The sequence below is a fragment of the Taeniopygia guttata genome, chromosome 10 (assembly GCF_048771995.1).
Source record: "Taeniopygia guttata chromosome 10, bTaeGut7.mat, whole genome shotgun sequence".
In the NCBI taxonomy this organism is placed as follows: domain Eukaryota; kingdom Metazoa; phylum Chordata; class Aves; order Passeriformes; family Estrildidae; genus Taeniopygia; species Taeniopygia guttata.
Window position 1 is genome coordinate 20510530 of NC_133035.1, and position 26781 is coordinate 20537310.

Below are 26781 nucleotides of genomic sequence, written 5' to 3' on the forward strand. Positions count from 1 at the left end.
CACGCCCTCTTTTAAAGGGCCAGCGGCACCCTGAAGGGTGTGTGCCCGCCGGGGGCGAGCGCGTGGGAACCGGCGGGGGCAGAGCTCATGGCCACGGTCCAGTCCCGCTTCCGCCCAGCGCGGGCACACACCGGCCACGGCCCGCAGTAACGTGAGAACAGGGCGGGGCAATCCCGCGTGGCACCGGGCGCTAGCCACGGGCCCCTACCGGGAGGGCACCGACACGGCTCCTCGGGACCGCCGGGCACGGCAGGGGACATCGAGGGCCGGGAGAGAAGGGTCAGTGCGCGCCGCGGGGCTGCGATGAACGGGAGAGGGAACGGGAGAGCAACGGGAAAAGGAACGGGAGAGGAACGGGAGAAGGAACGGGAGAGGAACGGGAGAGCCGCGGCGGCCAGCGCAGGGACCGCGCGCGCTGATTGGCTGAGGCGCCTGCGGCTGCGGGCATCCGCCTGCTGATTGGCTGAGGCAGCAGCCTCTTGAATCCGCGCTCTAATTGGCCGGGATGGCCGCATCCTCTTGAATCCGCGTTCTGGTTGGCTGGGCTGGGCGCGTCCTTCTGAATCCGCGTCCTGATTGGCTGGAGCGGACGGGCAGCGGCTCCCCGGCGGCGCCGGGGCTGGCCCGGTCCCGCTCCGGTCCCGCTCCGGGGCCCGGTCACGCTCCGTGTCCCGCCCGCTTCCCCGCTTTGTTCCCCGCCCCGTGTCCCAGCCGGGTCCCGCCCGGTGCCCGTCCCCGTGCCCCGCCGGGTGCCCGCTGCAGACACAGCCAGCGGCGGGGGCAGCCCCGGGAACGCAGGGCAGCGAACCTCCCCGCACCCCGTCGCTACCGGCGGTGCTTGTGCCCCGGCGGAGCCGTTCCCAGGCCGCCGGGCACGCCGGAGGAAGCGGCGCTTCGGGCACCGCCGGTGGCACCGCGCTCCGCCGGGCTCCGGGCTGGGCCGGCCGCAGCAGCGGGACGTGACGGGATGCTGGGCGGCCCCCGGACACGCGTGGGGGATGTGAGCACCGGCAGCGGGGACGGAGCAGGGAGCTCGGCTTTCGCCACGAACGCAAAAAAAAAGAAAAAAAAAAAACCAGAAAAGCAGAAGTGAGCCCAGACAAAGGGCTGCGTGTGGAGACCACTGCCATTAGCCCGGCCGGCGCCACCTGCTCCATGGCCGAATCACGGCTGCCTCCGCATCCTCCTTCTTCTATGGGGAGGAGACCCCCCCCCCCCTTCCTCATCCTCCTCCTCTTCCTCCTCCTCACGGTGGGAGCCAAAGCCCGCAGCCTGCAGGCTGTTGCCACCCCCTCTCCCTCCCAAGCCGCATCTCACCCCCGTCCCTCCCTCCGGGGAGCAGCGGCCTCCTCCCTCCACATCCCCAGAGCTGCGTAGCTCTGCCTTCTCGGGGGAGCCCGGAGCACCCCCTTCCCCAAACCCCCCAACTTCTGGATCACCTGCTCCCTTCCCCATACCATTTCCCATCTCACTGCCTCCTCTGGCCGCCTCCTCCCACCCTGCCGCGGCCTTTCCCTCCGCCTCTTTGTGTGGGTGAACAGCATCCCCCCAAACCCGTCCAATTCCTGCAACATCCCTAATTCCTCTCGTCCCGTTCTTGGCGGGAGAGGAGTCTTTGCCATCAATCCCTACAAGCTTTTTGGGGTGCCCATGACCTTTCCCACCCCCATGGCAGAGGAGAGCGATGCCCAGCTAGATGTGGGTTATTGGGAAGGTCATCCCCTCCTCGGCATCATTCCGTGGGGCCACAGCCCCCAGAATGAAGGGTGAGGTAGAAAACGGCCCCTGTGCTGGCGGGGGGGACACAACGCAGGGACAGCGTGGGCATAGGGACCACTCCCACCGCCAGTCCCCCACTGACCCCCCAAACCGGTACCGAGGGCGGCCCCGGCTCCGGTGGAAGGTGCTGCTGAAGCGGGGGGGCGGCTCGCGGTGGTCGGGCAAGTTGAGGAGGGGGAGGAAGATGAAGGGCGGGCGAGTTAGGAGGAGCTGCTTTGCATCCCTTCACGTCAGCCCTGCCTCATTCCCTCCTTCTTCCTTCCTGCGCACCCAGCGCCGGGCCCGGAGCCGCCGCCGCCGCCGCCGCCCCGCGGAGCCGCCGGTGAGTCCCCGCCGGGCCCCCCGTGCCCCGAACGCCCACCGACCCTCCCCGCTCCCCACGGGGGTACCCAGCGGGGACACCGCGGTGTCGCCGCCTTCCTGCCCCGCGCCACCGAGACCGGAGCGATGGCGGCGGGGGGACCGGGGGGAGCGGGGCGGACCGGGGGTCCCGGCTCCGTGCTGCTCCCCACCGGCCCCCCAGAACTTTCCCCGCGGCCGCCCGCAAACTTTCTGGGCCCGCAGAGTTGCGGGAGGGCGGGGGGGGCCGTGACCTGTTGCGGGCGGGGGCGGCGGCGCGGGGAGGGATGCTCGGGCCGGGGTCGGGCTGAAGTTTGGGGAGTTTCGGGTGTTTGGGAGGGGTCCCGGCTGGGTCCCCCCGTTCGCTCCGGGGAGCGCAGTGCGGCGGGGTGACTCGGGGGGCTGTGCACCGGGCGGGTCCCGCCTCACCCTTGGTCCCGGAGCACCGGCGTGTCCCGGTGTGCGACCTCCCGGTGCTCCGGGGCGGCTCCGAGCGGGCTGGGGCCTTTGGGTTCTGCCCCAAGCGAGAGACCGAGGGGAGCCCTGTGAGAGCCCTCCACAGATCCGGCCATAGCAGCGTGTAATGGGTAAATTAGTTCTAATTAATTAATTAGTCAAGCGTTAGGATTTTTCTTGTGAGCTGCTGTGTAGGAAGAGAAGGGTGACCGGGGGAATAGGGGCCGCCCAGAGCCTGACCTGTACCAGACTGGAGCCTGACCCCACCCCAGGTCCAAAGCCTGCAGCTCCATCAGCCCCCCACATCCCACACCCCGCTCCTGTGCCCCACACCACACTCTGTGCCCCACACCCCACTCCTGTGCCCCATGCCACACTCTGTTCCCCACACCCCACTCCTGTGCCCCATGCCACACTCTGTTCCCCACACCCCGCTCCTGTGCCCCATGCCACACTCTGTGCCCCACACCCCACTCCTGTGCCCCACACCCCACTCCTGTGCCCCACACCCCGCTCCTGTGCCCCATGCCACACTCTGTGCCCCACACCCCGCTCCTGTGCCCCACACCCCGCTCCTGTGCCCCACACCCTGCTCCTGTGCCCCATGCCACACTCTGTGCCCCACACCCCGCTCCTGTGCCCCACACCCCGCTCCTGTGCCCCATACCACACTCTGTGCCCCACACCCCGCTCCTGTGCCCCATGCCACGCTCTGCTCCCCACACCCCACTGCCAGGCTTGTCTTGGTCACTTCTGTGGCCCAGGTTTGAAGTGGCCCCGCCGAGCTGTGGTTCCTACATGGCACCGCTGGGTCCTGTGGCTGTTCAGGCTGGCCACAGGATTAAAGAAATACAGCCTGGCTTGGAGGCAGACTCCAGGCTTGGCTCTGCAGAGGTCGCAGGGAGGCAGCAGCCTCAGCGCTTGCTCTGGAGGTGCCAGGGTGCCCGGTGCCTGGTGGCCATGGGGAGCAGCAGCCGGGGCAGCGCTGGCCGGGCTGTGGCCGTGCCCTGCTGCCAGCCTGGGTGACAATATCCTCTCTGCAGGAGCTGCCAGGGAACAGGCACGTCCCCCTCGCCCGGGCCCAGCTCCTCTCCTGCAAGCAGCTCTGTGTCAGTGCCCCTTTATGGGTCACACTGTGTCCCTCCAAAACGGGAAATAGGAGCTGAAGCTCTGCTGCAGCCCAGGACACGTTGCCACCAAACCTGGGGGTGACTCGTGGGGTCAGACGTGGGTCCCACAGCAGTGGGAGTGGAGCATCTCTGGTGGTGGGGTCATGGCTCAGCATGTTGGCATTTTGGGCTTGGTTTAATCCCCAAGAGAGCATTTGTTTTGGGTGGTTTTATTGGGCCATTTTAATTTATCAACTAGTTTGGGAATCGCGGTGTGGAGAGGGAGGAGCACAGGCACTGTCAGGCTTTTCTCTCCGGCTGGGAATACTGAGGAATCTACAAAGCAGTGGGTTTGTACTGCCAGGAACGTGCCAGCAGCACACCTTGAGGGAGAGGCTGCCAGCACTCCTGTGTTTTACAGTTGTTCCCGTGGAGAAGTCAGCTCCAGCTCGGCCCAGTCTCTGGGAATGTCCCTGGGGCTGCCAGGCCAGAGCCAGTGCGGGGGTGAGGGGCAGCCCTGTGTCGAGGGGGCTTCCTGCTGGGTTTGTTACCCTCTGCCACGCACTCCCAGGTTTGGTTTCCCAAGCCCCATCACCTCCCTGGCTCAGGTGCCAGCTCCTGGAATGCCCCAAATACCCTTCCCAAAGGGCTTGGCCTTGGCAACAGAGACCACGATCAGTGACAAGTGTTCTCCCTTCGTTCCTCTGTCCCACAACTCCTCCTCAGCCCCATGCACACCCTCCTCCTCCTCCCTGCCCCTGGCAAGTGGCTGTGGGTCGCAGAGGGGTTGGTGTGGGAGAAGACTTGGCCCAGCCCGTGCCCAGCATGGCTTTTCCTCAATCCCAGTTTCTGCCCAAAACAGTGAAATGTGGCATGTCTGTCGGGAAGGAGGTGCTCCTGCCGAGCTGGAGGAAGGTCTGTGTTGGTGTGTTCGGGGTCTGTATTTGGACACAGGGGGGCTGCTCTGCTCGCCTGGCTGCAGCTTCAACTGAGGAACAGGGCTCTCCCCCAGAGAGAACAAGTGATGATAAACTTTCTTTCCCAAATTTTAAATTGAAGGGGAGAAACACGTTTTTTACTTTTCCTGGTCTTTCATTGCAGCTGTTTGAGTGACAATTGAGTATTTCTAGTGAAAATTAACAGAACAGTATGTCAGCACCTGTGGGCGGCTCTGCAGTGTCTCTGTGCTCTCACCTCCTGGTCCTCAGAGTGTTTGGACAAAGTTGATTGCAAAGCGTCACAGATTTTAGTTAAAGGAAAAGTGACCAGTGTCTGGTCACGTCACTTGGAGGAAGTTCACCTGAATCTTCTCCAAATTGGCTCCAGGATACCCCAGGGATGACGGGGTCCTGGGGAGCACCGTGGCTGGAGAGGCAGGGAGGTCTGGTGGGACAGGGTACATCTTGTGGCCCTGGAGATTCAACACCGGGTTGCTCCAAGCCCCGTCCAAGTGCTCCAGCGATGGGGCAGCCACAGCTTCTCTGAGCAGCCTGTGACAGTTCCCTGCCCTCTGTCAGTCTGATGCCATTCTTGCTGGCAAGCCAGCTCCTTGTCCCAAGTCCCTCTCCAGCTCTCTTGGAGCCCCTTTAGGCACTGGAAGGAGCCCTAAGATCTCCTCTGCAGGCACTGGCACAGGCAGGGTTTGGCAGAGAGCAAACCCAGCCGGGCCGTGCTGGGCAGTGTGTCCGCTCGGGAAGAGCGGGCAGGGAGGAAGAGTGGGCAGGAGGAGGAAGAGCGGGCAGGAGGAGGAAGAGTGGGCAGGGAGGAAGAGTGGGCAGGAGGAGGAAGAGCGGGCAGGAGGAGGAGGAGCGGGCAGGAGGAGGAAGCAGCACGCAGCTGTGCTCATTGTTTTAGTTCCACTTCTCGTCCGTGGGGACCCGCCTTGGTGCCTGGGCAGTGCACACCCCACGCGCTGTGCTTGGAGCTGCGGAACAGGAATTTCCTGGGGACTGCGGGTGGGAGGCAGGAACGGCGCCAGGACGGGACGCTGAGGGGCTGAGGGGCTGCCCGGGCTCTGCACGGAGCCCTCCTGTCCCCTCAGCCCCGCAGCAGGGCCGGGTCCCTCCCTGGGCACTGCTGGGACTGCCCCCGGCCATCAGAGCCACGCCAGGCTGGAGCCCCAGTCCTGCCCTGCCCTGCCAGGGGTGACCCGGACAAGGAGAAGAGAGGGAGGAGGGACAGGCAGAGCCTCCAGAGGAAGAGTGCTCACCACTGCCTCTAAATTTATCTTTCCTGTTCCTCAGCAGCAGCATTGTCTCATGCCCATTCTCTGGGGTCAGGCCGTTCTCCCCTCTCCGCCTCTCTCCTGGCACCCTGTCCCTCACCGGTTTAACCAGCTCTGTCTCTTCCTTCTTTTGCTTTCAAGTTTTAATCCTGCTGTGCTCCTGGCTGCTTTCCCCTTCTCTCACCTCTGGTCTCTTCCCACACCCACCATCCCAGGGCGCTCCCCATGTCCCGCAGCACCAGCCCCTGGCTTGGGGGTTAAACTGGGGACTGGGTGGTTGCCAGTTCCTCTGGGCTCAGGACTGGAATCCATGAGCAAGCTGGAGAGCAGAGGTGGGAGCTTTCCCTTTGTCCAACCCGAGATGGACTGCTCTGAAGGGACAACTTCTGCTTGGAGCCATGGAATCATTTTGGTGTGACAGGACCTTTGAGATGACAGAAGCCTCAGGGCAGCCTGGTCTGCTCATCCCAACCTCCCAAGAGATGCTGCACATGACCAGGCAGATCAGGGACATCCTGGGCTGGCTGGGTGGGTCAGGGATGCCCAGAACCAGCCTGGCTGGTGGCTGCTGTTGGGAATAATTATTTGTGTGCATAGGATGGATGTTCCAGGGAGCTGCTTCCCTTCCCAGTCAATCCACAGGGATTGTGAGGGTTTCCTTCCTCACAAAGGACTTTCTACTCTGAATCCTGACCCCTCTGCCGTCCAAAATGTAGGCATCTTAAACTCCCAACCCAAACACCTCCCTGCTCCATGGCAGTCAATTCTTTGTTCGTTTGTGGAGCTGGCTGAGAGTCGCCCTTGCCAGGCACAGCCTGACCTGCCCTCCTGGCTCTGCCCTCAGCTCTGCTCCAGAGCCATCCTTGCTGTGGCCATTCTGTGCTCGCTGTGCACAAAGTCACCAGCCCTAGCAGTGTTCAAATGCTGTGTGGCACATGTTTTAGTGGTGGCCTTGGCAGTGCTGGGGAGCGGTTGGACTCCACGATCTCAGAGGGTTTTCCAGCCCTAGTGAGTCCATGACCTGTGATTCCAGCCCCGGCTCACGTGTGCCCATGGCTGAGGGGGCACCAGCCCTGGGAGCCCCCTCAGAGGAGCTCTGACCTTGGGCCAGGAGTGCCCTCTGGAGAAAATGTGCTTTCCCAGAGGCAGAGCCGTGGGCAGAGCTGGAGGAGTCTCCCCCACGTGAGCTCTGAGTCCCTTCCCTTCCCTTCCCTTCCCTTCCCTTCCCTTCCCTTCCCTTCCCTTCCCTTCCCTTCCCTTCCCTTCCCTTCCCTTCCCTTCCCTTCCCTTCCCTTCCCTTCCCTTCCCTTCCCTTCCCTTCCCTTCCCTTCCCTTCCCTTCCCTTCCCTTCCCTTCCCTTCCCTTCCCTTCCCTTCCCTTCCCTTCCCTTCCCTTCCCTTCCCTTCCCTTCCCTTCCCTTCCCTTCCCTTCCCTTCCCTTCCCTTCCCTTCCCTTCCCTTCCCTTCCCTTCCCTTCCCTTCCCTTCCCTTCCCTTCCCTTCCCTTCCCTTCCCTTCCCTTCCCTTCCCTTCCCTTCCCTTCCCTTCCCTTCCCTTCCCTTCCCTTCCCACCGCTGACACGCTCCAGACAGAGTGCCAGACCCGTTCTTTCAGCTCCTTTTCCAAAGATAAATATGTGTATTTCTGTAAAAAGTCCTGGCCTCTGCCCAGAGTCAGGAGCACTGCAGGAGCTGTCTCAGCATGGTGACACACAAAAGCACACGTGCAATAAGAGGGAATTGGTTCCACCCTGGCCCCGTGACCTGGCAGCAGCGTGGCATCCCCAGAGCAGGCACCTCTGCCTTCCCCCAGGAAAGCAGCCGAGTCCTCTGCTGCTGTGGATCTCAAAGGCTTGGCCATGCAGACGGGCTGGTGCTGCGGGGGCAGCAGGCACAGATGGCTTTGGGGGGCACATGTGTCTTCCACACCTGCCTTGGGTCAGTCCTGAGCTGGGAATTCGTGAGCTGCCACCAGCAGGGACCTTTGTCCGGTGCCTCGTGCTCCGTCTGTCCAACCCAGCCCCCCAAACTCTTGTCCCTGCCCTGCTCAGCTGTGCAGGAAAGGACCCAAAATGCTTCCCACCGTGGGGATCTGAAAGTAGAAGTGGTACTGGCAGCTGTGCAGCTGGGTTTGTTCCTGTAATGGTGTGACACGTCAAAGAGCCTTGCTGTTGGAAAACCGGGAGTGGGACACTCCCAGGGGCCTGGTCCAGAGCCTGGTGTGGGTGGAAGGGGGCTCAGTGCTCCCCAGTTCCTGCCCATACCTCTTCCTGCCACGGTGAAAGCTCTGGCTCCCTCCCCTGTGTTCACCTCGGGTCTGTGGGAAATGGAATCACCGTGTTGGGGCTCTGCAGCCGGTTCCTTGTGCCAGAGGTGATTCCTGAGCCACAGAGCCTGAGGTCGGTGTCCCCTGTGCAGGCTCAGCACCTTCCCCATCACTGGGGTGGGTCCCAGCTGCTGTGCCGTGCTCAGGGACGTCCCGGGGGCTGTGGCACGCAGGGGCAGTTCCTCCAAGGCACAGCAGGCTCAGACTCTGGAGCTGACCCAGCATGAAGTGTCCCCCTGCCCTGCAGCCCCTCGCCTTCCCCAGTGCCCCCTCCAGCAGGCACACACGTGGAGGATTACCCGGTTGAGCATTAATTATCACTCTCAAATTAGAGCCCCTCAGCCCATTACCCAGCCCTGCAGTGGGGACAGCAGACATGGGGATGGTGGCAGAGCTCAGCGATGCCCGGCTTGGGGGACACAACATCCCCTGGGCAGCAGGCAGCCCCAGCCCTGCCTGGGATAACTGCAGGAGAGCAGTGGGGAGCTGTTTGTGCCTGTGCTGGGCCGTGCTGAGGTTCCCTGCTTGCCTCGGGGCTGGGGGTGGGCTGTGAGGGGTAACAGGGGTGTGGGGCTGCTTCCTTACTGCCCTTAATCTGGTTGCACATCGCTGGTGCCATGGGTGGATCTGGGCCAGCCCTGCGTTTCCACTTCTCTGTCCTCGCAGTCCAGCACAGGACAGAGCCTGGGGACACAGGAACAGCCAGGCCCAGGAGCCACTGTCCTGCAGAATGGATGGGCTCCACACGTGGCAATATCAAACCTGGACTAAAATTGCTCCCAAGCATAAGGGCAGCAATGCTCTTGAAAGTAACACCCTTAGGTGAGACCCTTCCCCCTGTGGGGACCTTCCCTTGCACCTGAGCAGCTCCTTCACAGTCTGTTCCCTTTGGGGTGACAGACACCTCCCATTTGTACCATTTTGGGTCGGTTTTCCCCTTTTACAGCCAGCTGGTCACACACACCAGGATTCCTGAACTGCTGCCTGTGTGCTGTCTCCTCGGACCTATGGCCACGTTTAAGGCTCTGTCCCAAAGCCCCAGCAGTTCGTGATTAACCCCAGACCTGGGGGTGCTAGGCAGGAGTTGTGTCCAGCAGGAGTGATGCCACATGAGCTCAGGACATTCCTCTCACCCTCTGCTTTGGGGTCGGATGGCATCACATGGGTCTCTACACCGTGGTGCCTGTTGCCTCTGTTGCAGAGGAGCTGCTGTCCTGGTGGGCTCCATCTCCAGTGTACCCAAGGCTGGGTGCGGGCGGGTTTGGGGCTTGCAGGGCAAAAAGGGGCTGCACCCACCCTTTACCCTCTGCTCCCTGCAGGACCCAGCACAGCACCAGGCCCTGGGTTTGCCTCTGCCAAACCATCCCTGATCTTTCCCTGTAGGGTTTGGGGGCTGCCCTGAATTCACACTTGTTCCTACAGGTTTGTGTGCTTGGGCTGTTTGCTCCTTCATCTTCCAGAGGAACCGTGAGGTGGTGAAGGTAGTCCCATTGCTGAGTCCCTTTTCCTTTCTGTCCCCATCTGCGTGTGTGAGTGCTGGGAACGGGTTTGTCAGTGCCTCAGCGCCTTTCAGGGTCTTCGCAAAGAGCAGATTTATTTTCTGCTATGCTGAGAATTAGCTCCCCTTTCTTCCTCTTCCCTCTGCCCCCGCTGGAAAGAGAGAGAATGCAGGGAAGAAGAAAGGATTTCCATCGCGGCGGTGATTGGCACAGCCCTGAATGAGAGGTCATTCCAGCCGGCTCTTTCTTTTCAGGGCCCTTTTTTCCTGCTCCCTGTATTCAGGCTGGCAGCATTCTTTCTTTTCAAAGCTCCTCTGTCTGTCTCTCTCTTCCCCCTCCTTTATTTTTCATCCCTTTTCTTTACTTTTGCTGTCTTTTCATTCTGTTTTTCTCCACCCCCTTGGGGCTCCATTTTTTTCTTTCCCTTTTCCTCTATTCAGTTCCTTTTTTTCTTCTCGCATCTCTTTTGAATAGCTCGGCTATTTTCGGAGAGGAAAAGGACTGTGTCGGAGAGAAGCCGTTACAGCAAGGAGGAACTTGAAAGTCTTTTCTTTCCCTGTTTATTTCATTTAAAAGCAAAAATTGTTTTCCAAGGCAGAGCGAGGGTTCTGTGTGGAGCCTTTGAAGCCAGGCTGGGACAGCAGCGGGGCTGGGGGCCCTCCCTGCTCCTGGCAGAACCCATTTACTGCCGGTCCCCAAACCCTGCCAAAGCCCCGGGGCTCTGGGCTCGGTGCTGCCTTGCCTGGGGTGCTGCCAGAGGGGTCCAGGCAGCAGCAGCCCCTCTCCCTCAGCTCACCCCACACCAGTTACCTGATTTAAAGGCTCTTCCTGCCTCTGGGCTCAGGAGCAGCAGCACTTTTAGGGATGACATGACCATAAAGGCAGGTCCTGGACCCCTGTGCTGCAGCACAGACCTGCATGCACCGGGGTGGCAATGCAGGAGCCGAATTTGTTCCAGAGGGGAACGGGGGGCTCACGTGGGACACGTGGGGTGTGCAGGTGTGCAGGTGTGCCTCGGTGGTGGTCAGTCCCTGTGCTCAGACCGGGGGGACACAAGGTGCCCGTCCCAGAGGAGTGGCAGGAAGGTCTCACACCCTCCACGGGGACCGGGGCTCTGAGGGAACCCCTCGCTCGGCAGATGAGGTGGGTCCATCACTGCTCCAGGTGCCACGAGGGCTCAGTTCGCTGTCCCCACTGCCCTGCTGCCCCCGTGCCGTGCCGGGAGGGCTGTGGGGGCACAAGGGCTGCGAGATCAGGCCTGAAGCACCATCAATGTGCTCTGCCCTGTGGCACAGCAACAGGAGCTCCTCGGGAAGGCAGGTGGGGCCAAGAAAAATCCCCTTCCAAAATGCTCCCTGCCTGTCACCACTCTGGGCATGAACCATTGGTGGCTTTGGTGCAGCTTCACTGGGGCTTTGGTGCCGTTTTGATGCAGCTTTGCTGAGGTTTTGGTGAGGTTTTGATGCACCTTTGGCTGCTCACAGACCAACCCCTGGCCAGAGCAGAATGCTGGCTCCAGCAGTTGCTCTGGCTCCAGCAGTTGCTCTGGCTCAGCCCACACGAAGTTCCCTAAGGGAGCTCCCCAGGGCAGGGGCAGTGCTGGTGGCCACGGGCCTGCTCCGCCGGGCTCCTGGCTGTGCCACAGCTCAGGAATCCCGTGGAAGGGACCCCGAGTCAGAGCCAGGCTCCCAGAGCCCGGAGCAGCCTGTCTTCCTCCCGCCTTTCCCTTACCCCCGTGCCCAAATGGGTGCAATCAGGACTCTGGTTTGCAGGAAACTGCTTTTCCACATGAATTCTAGTCTCCCCTTGTTTTGCTGTAACACAGAATTTGAGGGTGATTTATGGCACATAAAATGCTGGCCGTGTTAGGATCATGGAGTCACAGAATCCCAGATTTGGAGGGACCTCAGGGATCACCTGGTCCAGTCTTCTCTGGGAAAGGTCCAGATGGGACGAGAGGCTGTCAGGTGCTGGAGAAGGGCTGCAGGGCATTGTCACCCCACTGTCCTCGGCCCAGAGGCACTTTGGGGTGTGGGCAGGGGTCCCGTGCCAGGCGTGTGGGCTGTGGGAGGGCGGGAGCGGGGCCAGGGCCCTGTGCTTAATTAAACAGATCATTTCTTTAAAGTGAGATTCAAATAATTGTAACCCTGAGATAGAGAAGGCATTGGAGGAGATGAAATGGGAGAGAGAGAGAAAGGAAGCAAAGGACAGAGGTTCAGAATGGAGAGGGAGATTAGGAGAGAGATGAAAGAGAGAGGAGAAAGATAAGAGGGAGAGAGGGGACAGATCTCGGCGCGAGATGGGCGTTGCCAGGGAAACGGGAAGAATGAGGGAGCAACTGGAGGGATGGAGGAGCACAGGATACTGGGGGTGGGGAGCGAGGGATGGAGGAGTGAGGGATGGAGGAGTGAGGGATGGAGGAGCAGAGGGATGGAAGAGCAGAGGGATGGAGGAGCGAGGGATGGAGGAGCAGAGGGATGGAGGAGCGAGGGATGGATGAAAAGAGAGTTGGAGGCTGGAGGGATGGAGGAGCAGACGGATAAAGCCTCGGTGTCAGGAGGAAAAAGGGAATTTCCAGCAGAACAGGATGCAGGAGTGGCATGTCAGAGCTCACACAGTTCCTGTGTGCTGGGAAGAGCATTTGGGATGGCAGCTCTGTCCCTCTGCAGTGAGCAGCCGCAGCACCGCTGCTGTCCTTAGCCTGACCCAGGTGCCAGATCCCTGGGCAGATAACGGAGGAGCCAGGCAGCTCTGTGCTCATCACACTTTTGCTCTGCAGCACTGGTAACCTCTGGTTATTTGAAACCATTCCCTTTTCCCTCCCAGTCAGAGTTTGCCAATAACCATACATTTTCAAAGGGGTAAATATTTACCTCTGGTTGATGGACACAGTGATCAGAGTGCAAATATCCCAGTTCCATGGAATGTTTCAGAGGAAGTACCCCTGAAGAGGCTGGGGAGGGTTTGATGTGCTCTGATAACACCCTCTTCTCCATGAGCCCTTGTCTCTTCCAGAGCATCACTTTCCCCAGCTTGGTTTTCCTCCTGTTCTTATTAAAACATGATCAACATCCCTCTGCAAACCCCAGGTTGTGCCCTTTGTTTTGTGAAGCCAAAGCCCCCAACGACTGCTCTTCCTGCCCCCAGAAGCACTTCAGTGACAGTGATGTCACGTCTGTCACTGGCTGGAGATTGTGACTCTCTGATCCACTGACAGTGGAGGTTTCTTTTTTCTGGAGAAGTTTTCCTTAAAACAAAAGTTTTCCTTTAAAAATGTAGCTTGACAGTATCTAGTGTGGAGGCACCGACTGAATTTAAACAGGTGTTTGTTTTCTGTGGCTCCTGCCCGTTTCTCAGAGCTTTGGCTCGTTTTTACAGCAGTTCCTCTGTATCAGGGTCAGTTCTGGGGCAAGAAGTGCCAGTTTCAGTTCTGCCACGGTGCGTAGAGCCACTCTGTGGTCAGCCCCTGGCACAGAGCCAGGGCCAGGCAGTGCAGCCAAGGTGACCCCCAAATCCTTGGGCTGGGGTAGGACAGACATGCTGGGTCAGGTTTAAGAATAATTTTAGTTGTGATTTTCAGGAAAACAACATTTTTCTGTTTGGAATTGTGGGGGGATGAGCAGCTTTATGTGAAATCTACAGGCAAGATGAAAGCCTGTTTTCCCCTTTATTAAATTTAAATGAAGGCTGCTCTTGAGAAAGGAAGGAAAATAAAATCAAAGGTTTTCTCACAAATATCAGATCCATTATCAGCCATTTTTGGTAAAAAGTCTTGAACAGTTTTACTGCACCCCTCCCCAGTGAGAACCCCGAATGCCCAGGGTCTCCCTTTGTCCTGGGGCTCAATCCCGTGCCTTGGGAGCTTTCCCCGAAGATCTGCAGCACCACATCTGTCCCCAGGGAACCCCCCAGGTGCTGGGAGCAGAGGGTCTGCAGAAGGGTCCCACCGAGAGCCCTGTGAGGGGGGTCCTGCAGGGGACAGCCAGGAGCCAGTCCTAAATGTCCCTTTCCCGTGGCACCGGTTTGTCAGGCGGCTGGGGACCTGCGCAGGGTCAGGTGTCTCACACTGCTGCTGGTGCCAGCTGGGCTCTGGCACCTGCTCAGGTGCTGAGGTGAGACAGGGCAGGGCAGCAGGGTGGGCTCCTGCACGCCTGCTGGGGGTCGCTGCTCCTTGGGAGAGCTGAGAAGTCAGTCAGTCCCCCAAACCCTTTGGATTTTGGGAACCTGGAGCTCCCGTTCCTGCAGGAATGGCTGGGTGGGAGTTGGTGAACGCTGCTGCCTCTGGGCTGGGAATGGAGCCCGGTGGCAAACAAGGGTCACTAATGGGGCAGCAGGGGCTGTGCGTCCCCAGAGCTGCTCCTGGGGGCCGTGCCTTGGATGGCTCTGAGGGCGTGGGTGCTCCTTTACTCAGACCCCTTTGGGTCTCGGGTGTTACAAACCTGTGGGTGCAAAGGTGAGGCTCCTGTGGACCAGATGTAATGTTTCCGTGCTGCTCAAGTGAGGATTTACCAGGCTCTTACCTCTACAGTGGTGGTGCTGGCCGAGGGGCTGGGTGGGGTGGCACGAGGATTGGGCAGGTGGGTGAAAACCAGGGAGGAAGACAGCAAAGGGAAGGGAAACGTGCCCACAGACATGGTGCTTAGCCTGGTGGCTGGAAAATCGGGAATCCAGCAAGGAATGTGCTGGGAGTGGAGAACCTGCTGTGCAGATGCTGCTGCCAGAGGGACCCAGAGAGAAGTGAGTATTTGGGGAGCTAATCATGGAACAAGAGAGGAAATAGAAGTAAAATAGCAAAAGAAGTGAAAGCCATGAAAAAAACCTACTGTAAGTGACCAGGTGGTGAGTGAGGAGCTGGTGGAGGCTCTGAGGGGGGCAGCCAGAGCAAGGGAGGGCAGAGTCTGCAGGATGTGCCAGGGCAGAGCCTGGATCTTCCCAGAGGTGTTGGGAAAGACGGGAGGAGAGATTGCACCAAAATTAAACCTTGGAGTGGGAGGAGAAATGAAGAAAGAACCCCAAATTTCATAACTCCAAAGGATCAGGGACAGCAGCCCTGATCTGCTGGCCCTAGGTGCATCCGTCCTGCGGTGCTGGTGGGTGGGAGGTGGAGGAGAGGACTGGGAGCTCGGCACATGGCAGTGGCAGAGGGGACATTGCCAGCGTGTCTGTGTGACCCCCAGGTGGGACCGGGATGGGCAGGCGAGGGTCTGCATCGGGAGATGAGCCCCAGGGACCCGAGCCTGGCCCCAAGGGCTGGCCTTGAAACCTGCAGGTTACTCAGGCTGGAGGAGGGTTTGTTTCCCTCCTCCTAGGAGCCTGAGGGCAGGCAAGTTTGTTTCCTCCAGCAGCACTGGAGGGGCCCCGAGCGTGGGGGTGAGAGCCCGCGGGTGCTGGCGGAGGTGCGGAGGTGCGGGCTGGGAGGAGGAGGAGCCGGAGGTGCGGGAATCCCTGCGGGGCACAGGAGGCTCCGCAGTGCCCGGGGCCCAGCGGGGAGCGGGCAGCGGGAGCGGGGCATGGGCAGCGGGGCCGTGCCGCGTGCTGGGGCGAGGCTGGCAGCGCTCTGCCGGGAGTTTCCTGCGGGAGCTGAGTACACGACCCCACCTCGCTTGCCAGTGCATTGGGAAACGGCGTTTCCAGCTGCCTTGGCAAGTCCCGGGGCGCGGACGGGGAAGTGAGAGCGGGAAGTGAGGCAGCTGCCTGTGCCCTGCTCCTTCCCCCGTGCTGTTTGTGCAGCTGCGGCTGCCGCGGCCCCGGACAGCAAATCTACACCGTGTAGATGGAGACAAATCTACTCGTGTGCGCGATGGAGACAAGTGCAGAGAGGTTTGTGCAGCACAAGGCTTCGGCTCTCCTGCTGAGGAAGGGAGCTCGTCCCCTTTCCCAGTGCCCAGAGCAGGAATCCACATTTACTTCCCCCTCAAAGCCTCTGCTTTGGGGTGGCTGTAAGATTCTCTGGTAGTGGTCTGGGGAACGTGTGGGTGCGTTGTTCTCGGCTCGGGGGGTTGTTTTGGGGGCAGAGACCCAAGCAGCATGCTGTGGGGCCACTGACCCCTCTGCCATGCCGGGCTGGTGGGGAGAGCAGCGGGGTCCCTGTGCCGTGCTGGGGCAGCTCGGGGCCCGCGGGCAGGGCTCCCCGCTGGCGGGGTACGGCCGGGCTGTTGGGGCACGCCAGCTGCCGCCTCCCTGACTGATCCCCCTTCTTCCTCCCGCCCTCCTCCTCTTCCCGCCGCCGCCCTCCCCCACTCCGTGCTTTGTTTCGCTGCCTCCGCACTAGTCCTCCCCTCATCCCCTTCCTTCTCCTCCTTCTCCACCCCCATCCTCTTCCTCTCCATCTCCTGCCGCCGCCGCCCGGCCGCGCTCCCTGCCCGCTGCTCTCCGGGCGCTCGGGCAGGGCAGGGCTGCCGGGCACAGGGGCTGAGACCTTTCCCTGCCAGCTCAAGCCAGGGCAGGGTCCCCTCACCGGCTCTACCTCACCCTGGCCCAAGAGCCACCAGTGCTGTGCCAGTGCCAGCCCTGCGGTGGCCCGGCAGATGGGAGGGAACTGAGGAGGGACCCCAGATGTCTGCGGGCAGCCAAGCCCCCGTGGTTGGTGTTGCTCCCCTTCTCTGCCTTTTCTCACGCCGGTTTTGACTTCCCCATCATCCCACCCCCTCCCCACCCCGTGCCGTGTGCTGTGGCCGGTGTTTGCCCAGGGCAGTGGCATGAGGGGACACTTCTCGGGTCGGCAGGAGCCAGCAGCCGCCTGCAGCACAGAGGGGCCGATGTCCCCGGCCATGCTCAGGGTCCCTCTGGCCGACCTGGCTGCAGGGATGGTGCCCAGGCATTGTGGGGTTTCCCTTCTCCAAAGTGGAGGTTCATCCCACGATCTCTTCATGCTCTGGGGTTCTCCTGGGACTGTGACAGAATCTGGCTCAGAATTTATCCCTGTTTTACCTCCCTCGCAAGATTTCTTTGTTGTAGCTGCAGGAGTAATTGTATTTAGGAGAACACTCCTCCAGCAGGAGGAAGCAACAGCTCCCAGGCGCATCCTGGCTGTCCCTGCTGGGGGAGGGTCTGTGGTGGTGCTGGAGCCCCAGGGTGAGTGTGCCAGCCCCAGGCTGAGCAGCACAGCTCTGCCCGTGCCCGGCCCGCTGCCAGGCATGTGCCCTGCTGGGTCTGGCCCGTCCCTGCTCCCTGTGCCCGCTGCTGCTGCTGCTCTGCCGGAGCTCAGAGCCACGCTCAGCCGGGCCCGGTTCCCAAACTGTGTGGGCACTTGCTCCCTGGGATCACTCTAGGAGTCTGAGGGGCTCATCTGGGCCCAGTTCCCAAACTGTGTGGGCACTTGCTCCCTGGGATCACTCTAGGAGCCTGAGGGCATGCAAGCGGCCAAACCGCAGGTGCTAACAGCCCATCCAGAGAAGCTGCTGGTGGGCACGGATCCCAGCTTCCCTCCTGGCCCCGGCCCTACAGTGGAAGCCCTGGGGCCGCCGTGTCCCACATCCTGGGCTGTGTGGTGCTGGGCCCACGCTGGCCCCACCCGTGTCGGTCCGGGGTTCTCTAGGAAGGAGGTGGCAGCCGGGCTGAGCCCTGCGGCACCGTGCCTGTGCTGGGGCGCCGGGGCTCAGGGCCGTGGGGCTCAGGGCCGTGGGGCTCAGGGCCGTGGGGCTCAGGGCCGTGTCTCTCCCCTCAGCCATGACAGCGTAGGCCGGCGGCGAGAGATGGATCGGTTCAGCGAGTGCGGGACGCAGACGGACGCCGTGGTGGTGCTGTCCCTGGCGCAGGCTGCCGTCCTAGGCCTGGTGTCCGACAATGAGCTGCTCGGGGCCACCGTCACCCCTGCCGGCTTCTTCCCGGGGCTGGCCGGGGAGCAGCTGGACAGTGCCACCATGGAGCCCGCGGAGCCCGAGGGTGAGGAGCAGGCACCTGGGGACGGGCAGGACGAGGACGCCCTGGAAGCAGACTCCTCCCTGGAGAAGCATGCCCGGAGGAGGAAGAGGCCGCCCGTGAGGCTGATGCCCAAGGTCAAGAGTGAGAAGGCAGAGGTGGAGGCTGAGCCACCATACAACGTGTCGGTCCCTGGGGATGAGGAGGGCGAGGGGCAGCAGGGCCCCGCGCCCCAGCCCCCCGAGCCCAGCCAGGAGCCGGCGGTGCAGAGCGGTGCCGTGAAGATGATCGACCTGGGCACCTTCAGCAGGAAGCCCCGACGCCTGCGGCACCTGCGCCGGCATCGGGAGCTGGAGGGCGCCGAGCGCCGGCGCAGGGGCGCTGACCAGGCCGGCAGCACTGTGGGGGCCCCGCAAACCGTGGGCACCTTCGAGGCGGGCGCCCCGTCCCCTGGGGAGGCGGAGGCCCCTGCGCCGGCATCCCCCGAGCAGGTGAAGAGCGAGCAGGGCTGTGGCTGGCAGGAGCCGGGGGAGCTGGAGGCGGCCGGCGGCACCAGCGAGCACAGCAGGAAGGCGCAGCTGGACCGGCTGGACATCAACGTGCAGATCGACGACTCCTACCTGGTGGAGGCGGGGGACCGCCAGAAGCGCTGGCAGTGCCGCATGTGCGAGAAGTCCTACACCTCCAAGTACAACCTGGTGACCCACATCCTGGGCCACAACGGCATCAAGCCCCACTCCTGCCCACACTGCAACAAGCTGTTCAAGCAGCCCAGCCACCTGCAGACCCACCTGCTGACCCACCAGGGCACACGGCCCCACAAGTGCGGGGTGTGCAGCAAGGCCTTCACTCAGACCAGCCACCTGAAGCGGCACATGCTGCTGCACACCGACATCAAGCCCTACAGCTGCCGCTTCTGCGGCCGCGGCTTCGCCTACCCCAGCGAGCTGAAGGCGCACGAGGTGAAGCACGAGAGCGGGCGCTGCCACGTGTGCGTGGAGTGCGGGCTGGACTTCTCCACGCTCACCCAGCTGAAGCGGCACCTGGCCACGCACCAGGGCCCCACGCTCTACCAGTGCCTGGAGTGCAGCAAGTCCTTCCACTACCGCAGCCAGCTGCAGAACCACATGCTGAAGCACCAGAACGTCCGGCCCTTTGTCTGCACCGAGTGTGGGATGGAGTTCAGCCAGATCCACCACCTCAAGCAGCACTCGCTCACGCACAAGGTAAGGGCTCAGGGTCCTCTGGGGTGCTGCCCTCATCGTGCCCAGAGGAGATGTGCCAGCTCTGGATGTGGGTGCTGGCGGAGAGGAGTGTCCCAGTGCCCCTAGTCCTGGCAGGAGGTGGGTGGTGCAGGTGGGCAGTAGCACCTGTGGTTGGCATTAGCTGGGGTCACTGACATGCAGTGAGGGGGTTCCTGGGGTGCAGCCCCTGCCCTTCTGGGGGTTCCCTTCCTCAGGGAGGGAGTTTCAGACCTGCTGCAGGGTAACCTGGGGGACCGTGTCCGGGAGCTGCCGCAGCCCCTCTGGGCAGGCTGTGGGTGGGTGTTTGCCCTTTTCCATGGGCTCGTTAACGGGGGACAATTGGGGTGAGCCCCAGAGCAGAGCTGGCACTCAGCTGCACTCCCAGAGCCCCTCCAGCCCTCACCCACAGCCCCTGCATGTCGCTGGGCTCAGGCCAGGCTGGGCTCTCAGATACACCGTGCTGTGCTCAGCACAAGGAGCCTATCCCTTGCCCATGGGGTCCCTTCCCCACTCTTGGCAGCCCTCGTGTGTCCCCGGTGCCTGGGGGTCTGCCGGAGCTCCCCCCCAGCCCACACCTCCCCCCCGGCAGGGCGTGAAGGAGTTCAAGTGCGAGGTGTGCGGGCGGGAGTTCACCCTGCAGGCCAACATGAAGCGGCACATGCTGATCCACACCAGCGTCCGGCCCTACCAGTGCCACATTTGCTTCAAGACCTTCGTGCAGAAGCAGACGCTCAAGACCCACATGATCGTGCACTCTCCGGTGAAGCCGTTCAAGTGCAAGGTACCGGTGGGGCTGGGGGCTGGTGGGGCTGGGGATGTGAGAGCATGGGGGAGCGCACATTCTTACTGTGCTGTGCCCCCAGGAATCTGGCCAGGCTGAGCCCTTGGGCATGGAAGCAGCTTTGTGGTGCCTCCCCTGCTCACTTGGGCATGCAATATCTGCTCGAGCTGTGACGGGAGCATTGCTGCTGCTGAATGACAACCAGTGCCTCTCTCTGGCCAGTACTGGATGTTCTGGAGCTCCCAGCAGCACCAACACCGCATCCCCAAGCCCCCCCACAGCACGGGAGGAGGGAGGGAGCCCCATTGCTGCTGGTGGGAGCCAGGAGGGACTCCAGGAGGGCAGCAGCCCCATTACTCTTGGTGGGAGCCCCAGGGCACCCCGGGGGCCAGGTCTGCACTGCAGAGCCTTGGCCAGCCCTGGCTGACCGTGGGCTTGCTGCCCGCAGGTCTGTGGGAAGTCCTTCAACCGCATGTACAACCTGCTGGGGCACATGCACCTGCACGCCGGCAGCAAGCCCTTCAAGTGCCCCTACTGCTCCAGCAAGTTCAACCTGAAGGGCAACCTCAGCCGGCACATGAAGGTCAAGCACGGGGTGATGGACATCAGCCTGGACAGCCAAGGTGGGTCCCTGGTGTGGTGTCCTGACTGCCCCGCAGCCCCGGGAGCCGGGCCGGGCCGCGCTGGCTGCGGCAGGCTCGCCTCTTCTCACCCAAAGGTGCCCTCACAAGCAGCCCAGATGGAGCGGGGCTGCGGCTCCCGGGGAGTTCTGGGCTCCAAACCCAGGGAGGGGGGAGCTGCTGGCCCCAGCCCTCCCCGCAGGTCCTTCACTGCGTGTCCCTGTGCTGACTCCTAGATGCCATGATGGAGCTGGCTGGGGCTGACCACACCGAGCTGGACGGCCAGCAGGAGATGGATGACTTCGAGGAGGAGAACTCTTACAGCTACGGGGCTGTGGGCAACCCTCCTGACGAGCACACGCTGGCTGAGCAGGCCATGAAGGAGATGGCCTACTACAACATGTTGTAGCCCAGGCGGGTGGGTCTGTGGGGGTTTGGTGGGGTTAAGAGGGGCTGCAGCACTCGGCCAGGCGCCCCAGAACTGGAGAGATGGCTTCCACTGGGCTTGGGGAACACAGGGATGTCCAGAAGACTTTTCTGGACCTGCCTTGGCTCTGTTGCTGCCCCCCTGCCCCTGCCTGCACCCTGCACCTGGTGACTTGAAGCTGCAGGCAGGGGAGGCATGACCCAGCAGATCACTGAATGAGTAAGGATGGAAGGGGCTGCTGTGGAGCAAGACGATGAGCATCACTAATTATTCTACCTCCTGGGTCCCCCCTCTCTGCACAGGGCTCCCCTGACGGGCAGAAGCCCCTGCCCGCATGAGGAGGTGGGTTTGCATTTCCCACTCACCCCAGGGCTCCCTGTGTCAGGCCCTGGGATGCAGAACAGAGTATTTTCGTAGCTCAGGGTGCAGTCAGCGCCCACAGCTCCGGGTCTGGAGCTGCAGCCAGCAGTGGATCCGGGGGAGGCAAACCCAGCCCAGCCCCAGCAAATGATGGTATTTTGAAAGTAATTTATTTTTTTCAGATGTGCCGCGTGGTTGGTTTTATCTTTTCACTGAGTTCAGTTCCCTTCAACCAATGTGCTTTGTAAACCCGTGTAAGCTGTGTGGTCTGTGTGGGGAGAGGGGTTCTGGGGGGCTGAGGGCCAGAGCGGGGTCCTGGGCAGAGCCCTCCTAAGGAACTGGGAACTGGCACCCCCTCCGTGCCCCCCGGCTCCTCTGGGGCTGGAGGAAAAGGCTCTCGCTGGGGCAGCCCGTGAGGTGGGGGTTTGCCTCCTCCGTGCCCAGGGATGTGCCAGGGAAGCAGCTGGGGCAGTGCCGAGTCTGGGACCACTCTTTGGGCTCTTCACTCTCTGCTGTGGGGCAAAGGACTCACAGCACCCACAGCACTGCCCCCCAGGAGTACCCAGAGCTGCGTGGGGTCCTGGCAGGCATCAGGACCTGGGGACCAGCCTGGGCGCAGGGTCTGGACACCTGTGCTGACCCCACACACCCCCTACACTTTCTGTCAGTGGCTGAGCACCATCTGCCCAGTCCCCAGAAGCCCTGGGCTGGTTCTGGGTGTGCCTTCTACCCTGCCAGCCTTGGGGCAGGATGGAGATGGCCACAGCCTTGGCCTGCCCGACCCTTCCTCAGCACGGCAGGGCTGGGGACCCCCCTATGCTCCCCTCAGGGCGATGCCAAAATGCTGGAGTGCACGGCCCCCCCAGGCTGGCAAGGCTGAGCTGAGGGCTCTGGCTGCCCCCCAGCCCGCAGTGTAAAGCTGTGCCAGGTGCTGTGCCGTGGCTGGGGCGGTATTTAATGGCACCACACGGGTTTGGGGTACATGAATCAGGGACAGACAGACACACCCTCACACACCCCCCCACCCCTACACTCCCCTGCTACAAAGGCTTTAGAAACACTCCTAGGAAAACTTTAGAAAAATTATTCAGCTGTTCCTGAGCTGTCCTGGGGAGCTGGGGAGGGCACTGGGACCTTCCCAGCCCCATCCATCCCAGAGATGGGGAGGCTGTCTTCTATTTCTTGCCCAGAGCCTTGTCCAGGTTGTTCTTGATGGCATCGAGGAAGTCGGTAGTGTTCACAAAGTGCTCATTCAGCTTCACACTGCGGAGACAGACAGGGATTGCTCGGGGTCCCTGCCTGCCTCCTCCCACAGGCACCACAGCCCTGGGTCCAGGCTGTGGCCCCTGCCCAACCGAATCAGTTGTGAATAGTCGTCCCGACTCCCTGGGGAGTGTCCAGAGAGGTCACCATGCACAGCCAACTCCTGGTCACTTTCCTACCCTTGAGCTGCCCTGCAGGGCCAGCCCGTCCTTGTGGTCAGTATGCTGTTCTTGTGGCCACCCTACAGGGTCACCCCACCCACAGAGTCACCCGTGCAGCCATGCTGCCCTAGTGCCGGTGGCTGCCCCCCTGCTCTGCCCCGAGAGCCACCGTACTTGGCAAGGCCATGGATGCAGCCAGCAAGGTCCTTCGTCATGGTCCCGCTCTCCACTGTGTCCACACAAACCTTCTCCAGCGTCTGTGCAAACCTGGGGACAGGGGACAGGTTGGGGGACAGTCTGCACGGCTGGTGCCACGGGCCCTGCCACGACTGCGACCAGAGCAGCTGCTGGCAGGGACCTTCCCCCGGGCTCCCCACCCTCATCCTCACTTGATGAGGTCAGGGTTGCTGTCCAGCTTGCCGCGGTGCTCCAGGCCGCGTGTCCAGGCGAAGATGCTGGCGATGGGGTTGGTGCTGGTGGGTCGTCCCTGCGCAGAGAGAGCGGTCAGCTGCCTGCTGTGGACAGCACAGCACGCCGGGGCAGCCGGGCACGGGCAGCTCGCAGGCTCTGCCCACCTTCTGGTGCTCCCGGTAGTGGCGGGTGACAGTGCCGTGGGCGGCCTCGGCCTCGATGGTCTTCCCATCCGGACACACCAGGACAGAGGTCATCAACCCCAGGGAGCCGAACCCTGCGGTGGGACAGGGGTCAGGACAGCTCCCAGGGGTGATGATGCAGAGGCCACCACACCCTACCCTGCTCCACCTTGGGCCAGGATGTCTGACTGCACATCCCCATCGTAGTTCTTGCAGGCCCAGACAAAGCCGCCGGAGGATTTCAGCATCTGGGCAACCATGTCGTCGATGAGCCGGTGCTCGTACCAGATCTTCAGCTTGTCAAACTCCGTCTTGTAGTGCCTGGGAGCCCAGGCCTGGGGTCAGCCATGCTCACCCCACGTGGGTCTCACTGCCAGCACCCCCAGGACAGACCAGATCCCTCCCAGGTCCATACTTATCAAAGATCTCCTGGAAGATGTCCTTGAAGCGCCCGTCATAGGCCTTGAGGATGGTGTTCTTAGTGCTCAGGTAGAGCGGCCACTTCTTCTGGATGGCGTACTGGAAGCAGCTGTGCGCAAAGCCAGAGATGGACTGCAAGGGAAGCACGCGACCCTCGTGGGACCCTGTCTCTCAGCCTGGCACCTCGCCCAGGGTGGCAAGGCACATTGCCCTGCAAGGGCTCCCTGAGCCCCACCTCATCCGTGTTGTACATGCCCATGCCCACACCGTGTCCACACTGTACATGCCCATGCCCACACCGTGTCCATGCTGTACATGCCCATGCTCACACCGTGTCCATGTTGTAGGTGCCCATGCCCACCCCACATACCTCGTCTGTGTTGTACATGCCCATGCCCACGCCGCCACCAGGGAAGTTGAACACCTCCCACTCCTTGGACCCGCTGCCGTCCTTTGGCGTGAAGACCAGCTTGAATGTCCCAGACTTGTTCACCACAAAGTCGGTGGCTTTGTACTGCGGGGGCCAGGCAGAGTGTCAGGCAGGGGCTGGGGCAGGGGCAGGGGCAGGGGCAGGGGCTGGGGCAGGGGCAGGGGCTGGGGCAGGGGCAGGGGCAGGGGCTGGGGCAGGGGCTGGGGCAGGGGCTGGGGCAGGGGCAGGGGCAGGGGCTGGGGCAGGGGCTGGGGCAGGGGCTGGGGCAGGGGCAGGGGCAGGGGCTGGGGCTGGGGCAGGGGCAGGGGCAGGGGCAGGGGCAGGGGCAGGGGCAGGGACTAGCCAGCCTCACGCGACTGGCCCTGCGCTGGCTCACCTGGTCACCGTGGGCATGGCGGCCAATGGTGATGGGCTTGGTCCAGCCGGGCACCAGACGAGGAATGTTCTTGCAGATGATGGGCTCCCGGAACACCGTCCCCCCCAGGATGTTTCGGATGGTGCCGTTGGGGCTCTTCCACATCTTTTTCAGTTTGAACTCTGTGGGGCATGCAGATGGGACCCCTGAGCGACCCCCCAGCCCCCCTGAAGCACATGGCTCCTGCCCAGCACCCAGCTCCACTGTGCCAAGGGCTGCTGCCAGACCCTGCTGCAAGGGGAGGGACAGCCAGCATGAGATCATGGCTGGCACAGGGCAGAGCTCAGTGTGTCCCCAGTCCCGGGCCCATGGGGTCCCCACAGCACCCCTGAGCCCCCAGGGTGGGAACGGGGGCACAGCACTGAGTATGGTGCAGCCCCGAACCCACCGGAAACCTGAGCTGGCAGTGGAAGGCACTGCTGACCCCAGGGGGCACAGACAGGAGGCTCAGCACCCCCCAACAGCGATGGGAGCTCGGCCCCTTGCCCTGCCCACCTTCCACCCTGGCTTCATCAGGTGTGATGGTGGCACACTTGACAGCCACGCTGTACTTCTGGGTGGCCAGCGCTGAGTCAATGGTGACCTGGTCGTCCGTCTTGTCCCGATGTGGCAGCCCCAGGTCGAAGTATTTTAACTGGACATCCACATTGGGCAGGATGAGCTGAGGGGCCAGAGAGTGTCAGAATGGGGGGACAGTGCGAGGTGCCTGGGGAGCAGCACCACGGCATGGCCAGCCCTGGCACCCATCCTGGCCCAGCCGGCTGCCAGCCCAAGATGGTTCTGTTGACCAGAATGATCCCCCTGCCTTGAACAGGCCTCCCTGTGTGAGACAGCTCTCGCTGCACAGAACCGCCTCACATAAAAGTCCTTCTGGTAGTTGTGCCGATTTTATGACCTGCTTCCTGCAGACAGAGGGACAGAGGCGGGAGGGACAGACAGAGGGCAGCACAGGGATCTCCGGTTCCCCCTGCAACCCCCCAGCTCCCCTTCTGGCACACCCGCCCGTTCCTGGGGCAGGACCCCATCACCTTCTCCTTAATGAAGGCCCAGATGATCCGCGTCATCTCGTCCCCATCCATCTCCACCACCGGGTTTGCCACCTTGATCCGCCTGTCGGCATCTGGAGAGGTGGGGGGTGTTAGGGGTGCACCCCTGGTCCCACAGCTCCACACCCTTGTGTGGGTCCAGGGCATCCTGTCGGGACCACACAGCTCTGCCCAGTCAGGTGTGGGTGCCACCCTGGCTCAGGCACAGGCACAGGTCAGGGGCAAGCCCCGCTGGGGTCTGGGCCGGTTACTGGGGCCACCACTGCTGGAGTGGGGGTCAGAGTGCAAAGCCCAGCACGTGAGGGCGACAGGGATAGGGACACATTCCTCCCAGAGTGGGATCCATGTGCAAGCCGGGCTCCAACGCCTCAGTGAGATCAAGAATGGGACCAGAACCAGGAGCAGGTGCAGTCCCCTGGGGCCAGACTCAGGCACAAACCGAAGTGCAAATCCCTCTGTGGATCCTGGACCAGGACTAAAGCCCTCTGGGTGCCAAACCTGTCTGTGAGTCAGGTTCTAAAACCACATGTGGTACCCAGAGCAGACGTGACCCTCCCTGAGTGGGACCTAAGCATTGACAGGCAACAAAACTCTGCTGTGTGGTACCAGGAGTGAACCCTCCTGGGGAGCAAAATCCCGCGTTGGCCCGGGATGGAGCGACCCCCCCGCCCGCCACCAGGCTCAGACCAGGTACGAGCTGGAGCACAAAACGCCACGTGGAACAGGGACCAAATTCCCCCGGGACCAAAGTCATCCGTGAAACCCCTCGTAGAACCGGGACCAAACCGCCCAGGCTACAAAACCCGGCGTGGGTCCGCGAAAGCCCGCGGACCGGCCGGTGAGTACGCGTGAGTCCGGATCCGATTTCAGACACCGCCCCCCAAAGGAATCCGAGCCGCCGCCCCCCCGTGGGTCTGGAGCGCTCCCCGCCCGTGGCGGGCGCGGCCCCGGGACGCCGCGGTGTCCCCCGCATCCCCCCGAGGGGTCCCCACTCACAGTGGCGGCGCTGCCCCGCGCCGGCGGCGGGCGGCGGGCGGCGGGGCAGGCGGCCGAGCGCCGGGGCAGCGCGGAGGTAACGGGCGGCCATGGCGTGGGCGGACACGGCGGGGCGGACACCGGGGCGCGGCTCTCTCCGCCCCGGGGCGGGACGGACCCGGCTCCCCTCGTGGGGCCCCGCGCGGGGTCCCGCGGTGGGGTCGGAGCTTTGCTGCAGCCCGCCCCAGTGCCGGAGCACAGCGTGGCCGCGATCCGCGGCACTCCCCGTTCCCACCCAGGGGATGTTGCATCCCTCCGTACGTCGGGGTTACGGATAAGCGGCCAAACCCCAAGTGGAATGGGGACCAAACACACGCGGGATCAGACCCGCCTGTAAAATGCCGCGTGGAATGGGGACCAGGCCCGATTTGGCCCAGGACCAAGTCTATCTGTAAAA

At 62.5% G+C, this 26781-nt stretch overlaps 2 protein-coding genes across 5 annotated transcripts; one reads left to right on the top strand and one right to left on the bottom strand.

The window, feature by feature from the left end:
- Positions 1-145: 145 nt before the first annotated feature.
- On the top strand, positions 146-21270 carry ZNF710 (zinc finger protein 710). 4 transcript variants are annotated; one of them, XM_032750199.3, is made up of 6 exons: positions 146-279; positions 2054-2101; positions 17396-18815; positions 19354-19614; positions 20063-20237; positions 20471-21270. In XM_032750199.3, the coding sequence occupies exons 3-6, from the start codon at positions 17424-17426 to the stop codon at positions 20641-20643; spliced, it is 2001 nt and encodes a 666-aa protein (XP_032606090.3). In that variant the 5' UTR covers positions 146-279; positions 2054-2101; positions 17396-17423; the 3' UTR covers positions 20644-21270. The 4 variants fall into 4 exon arrangements, with proteins under 4 accessions (XP_032606090.3, XP_032606091.3, XP_030137835.4 ...); XM_032750200.3 differs by lacking the exon at positions 2054-2101; XM_030281975.4 differs by lacking the exons at positions 146-279; positions 2054-2101 and adding an exon at positions 15291-15549.
- An 819-nt stretch (positions 21271-22089) lies between these two features.
- Positions 22090-26504, bottom strand: IDH2 (isocitrate dehydrogenase (NADP(+)) 2). Its single transcript, XM_030281978.4, has 11 exons — positions 26346-26504; positions 25332-25423; positions 24799-24964; positions 24265-24425; positions 23829-23972; positions 23454-23590; positions 23208-23359; positions 23021-23133; positions 22835-22932; positions 22620-22712; positions 22090-22284 (listed from the first exon to the last, which is right to left on the bottom strand). Exons 1-11 carry the CDS (start codon positions 26434-26436, stop codon positions 22197-22199), a joined length of 1335 nt encoding a protein of 444 aa, XP_030137838.4. The 5' UTR covers positions 26437-26504; the 3' UTR covers positions 22090-22196.
- Positions 26505-26781: the final 277 nt, after the last annotated feature.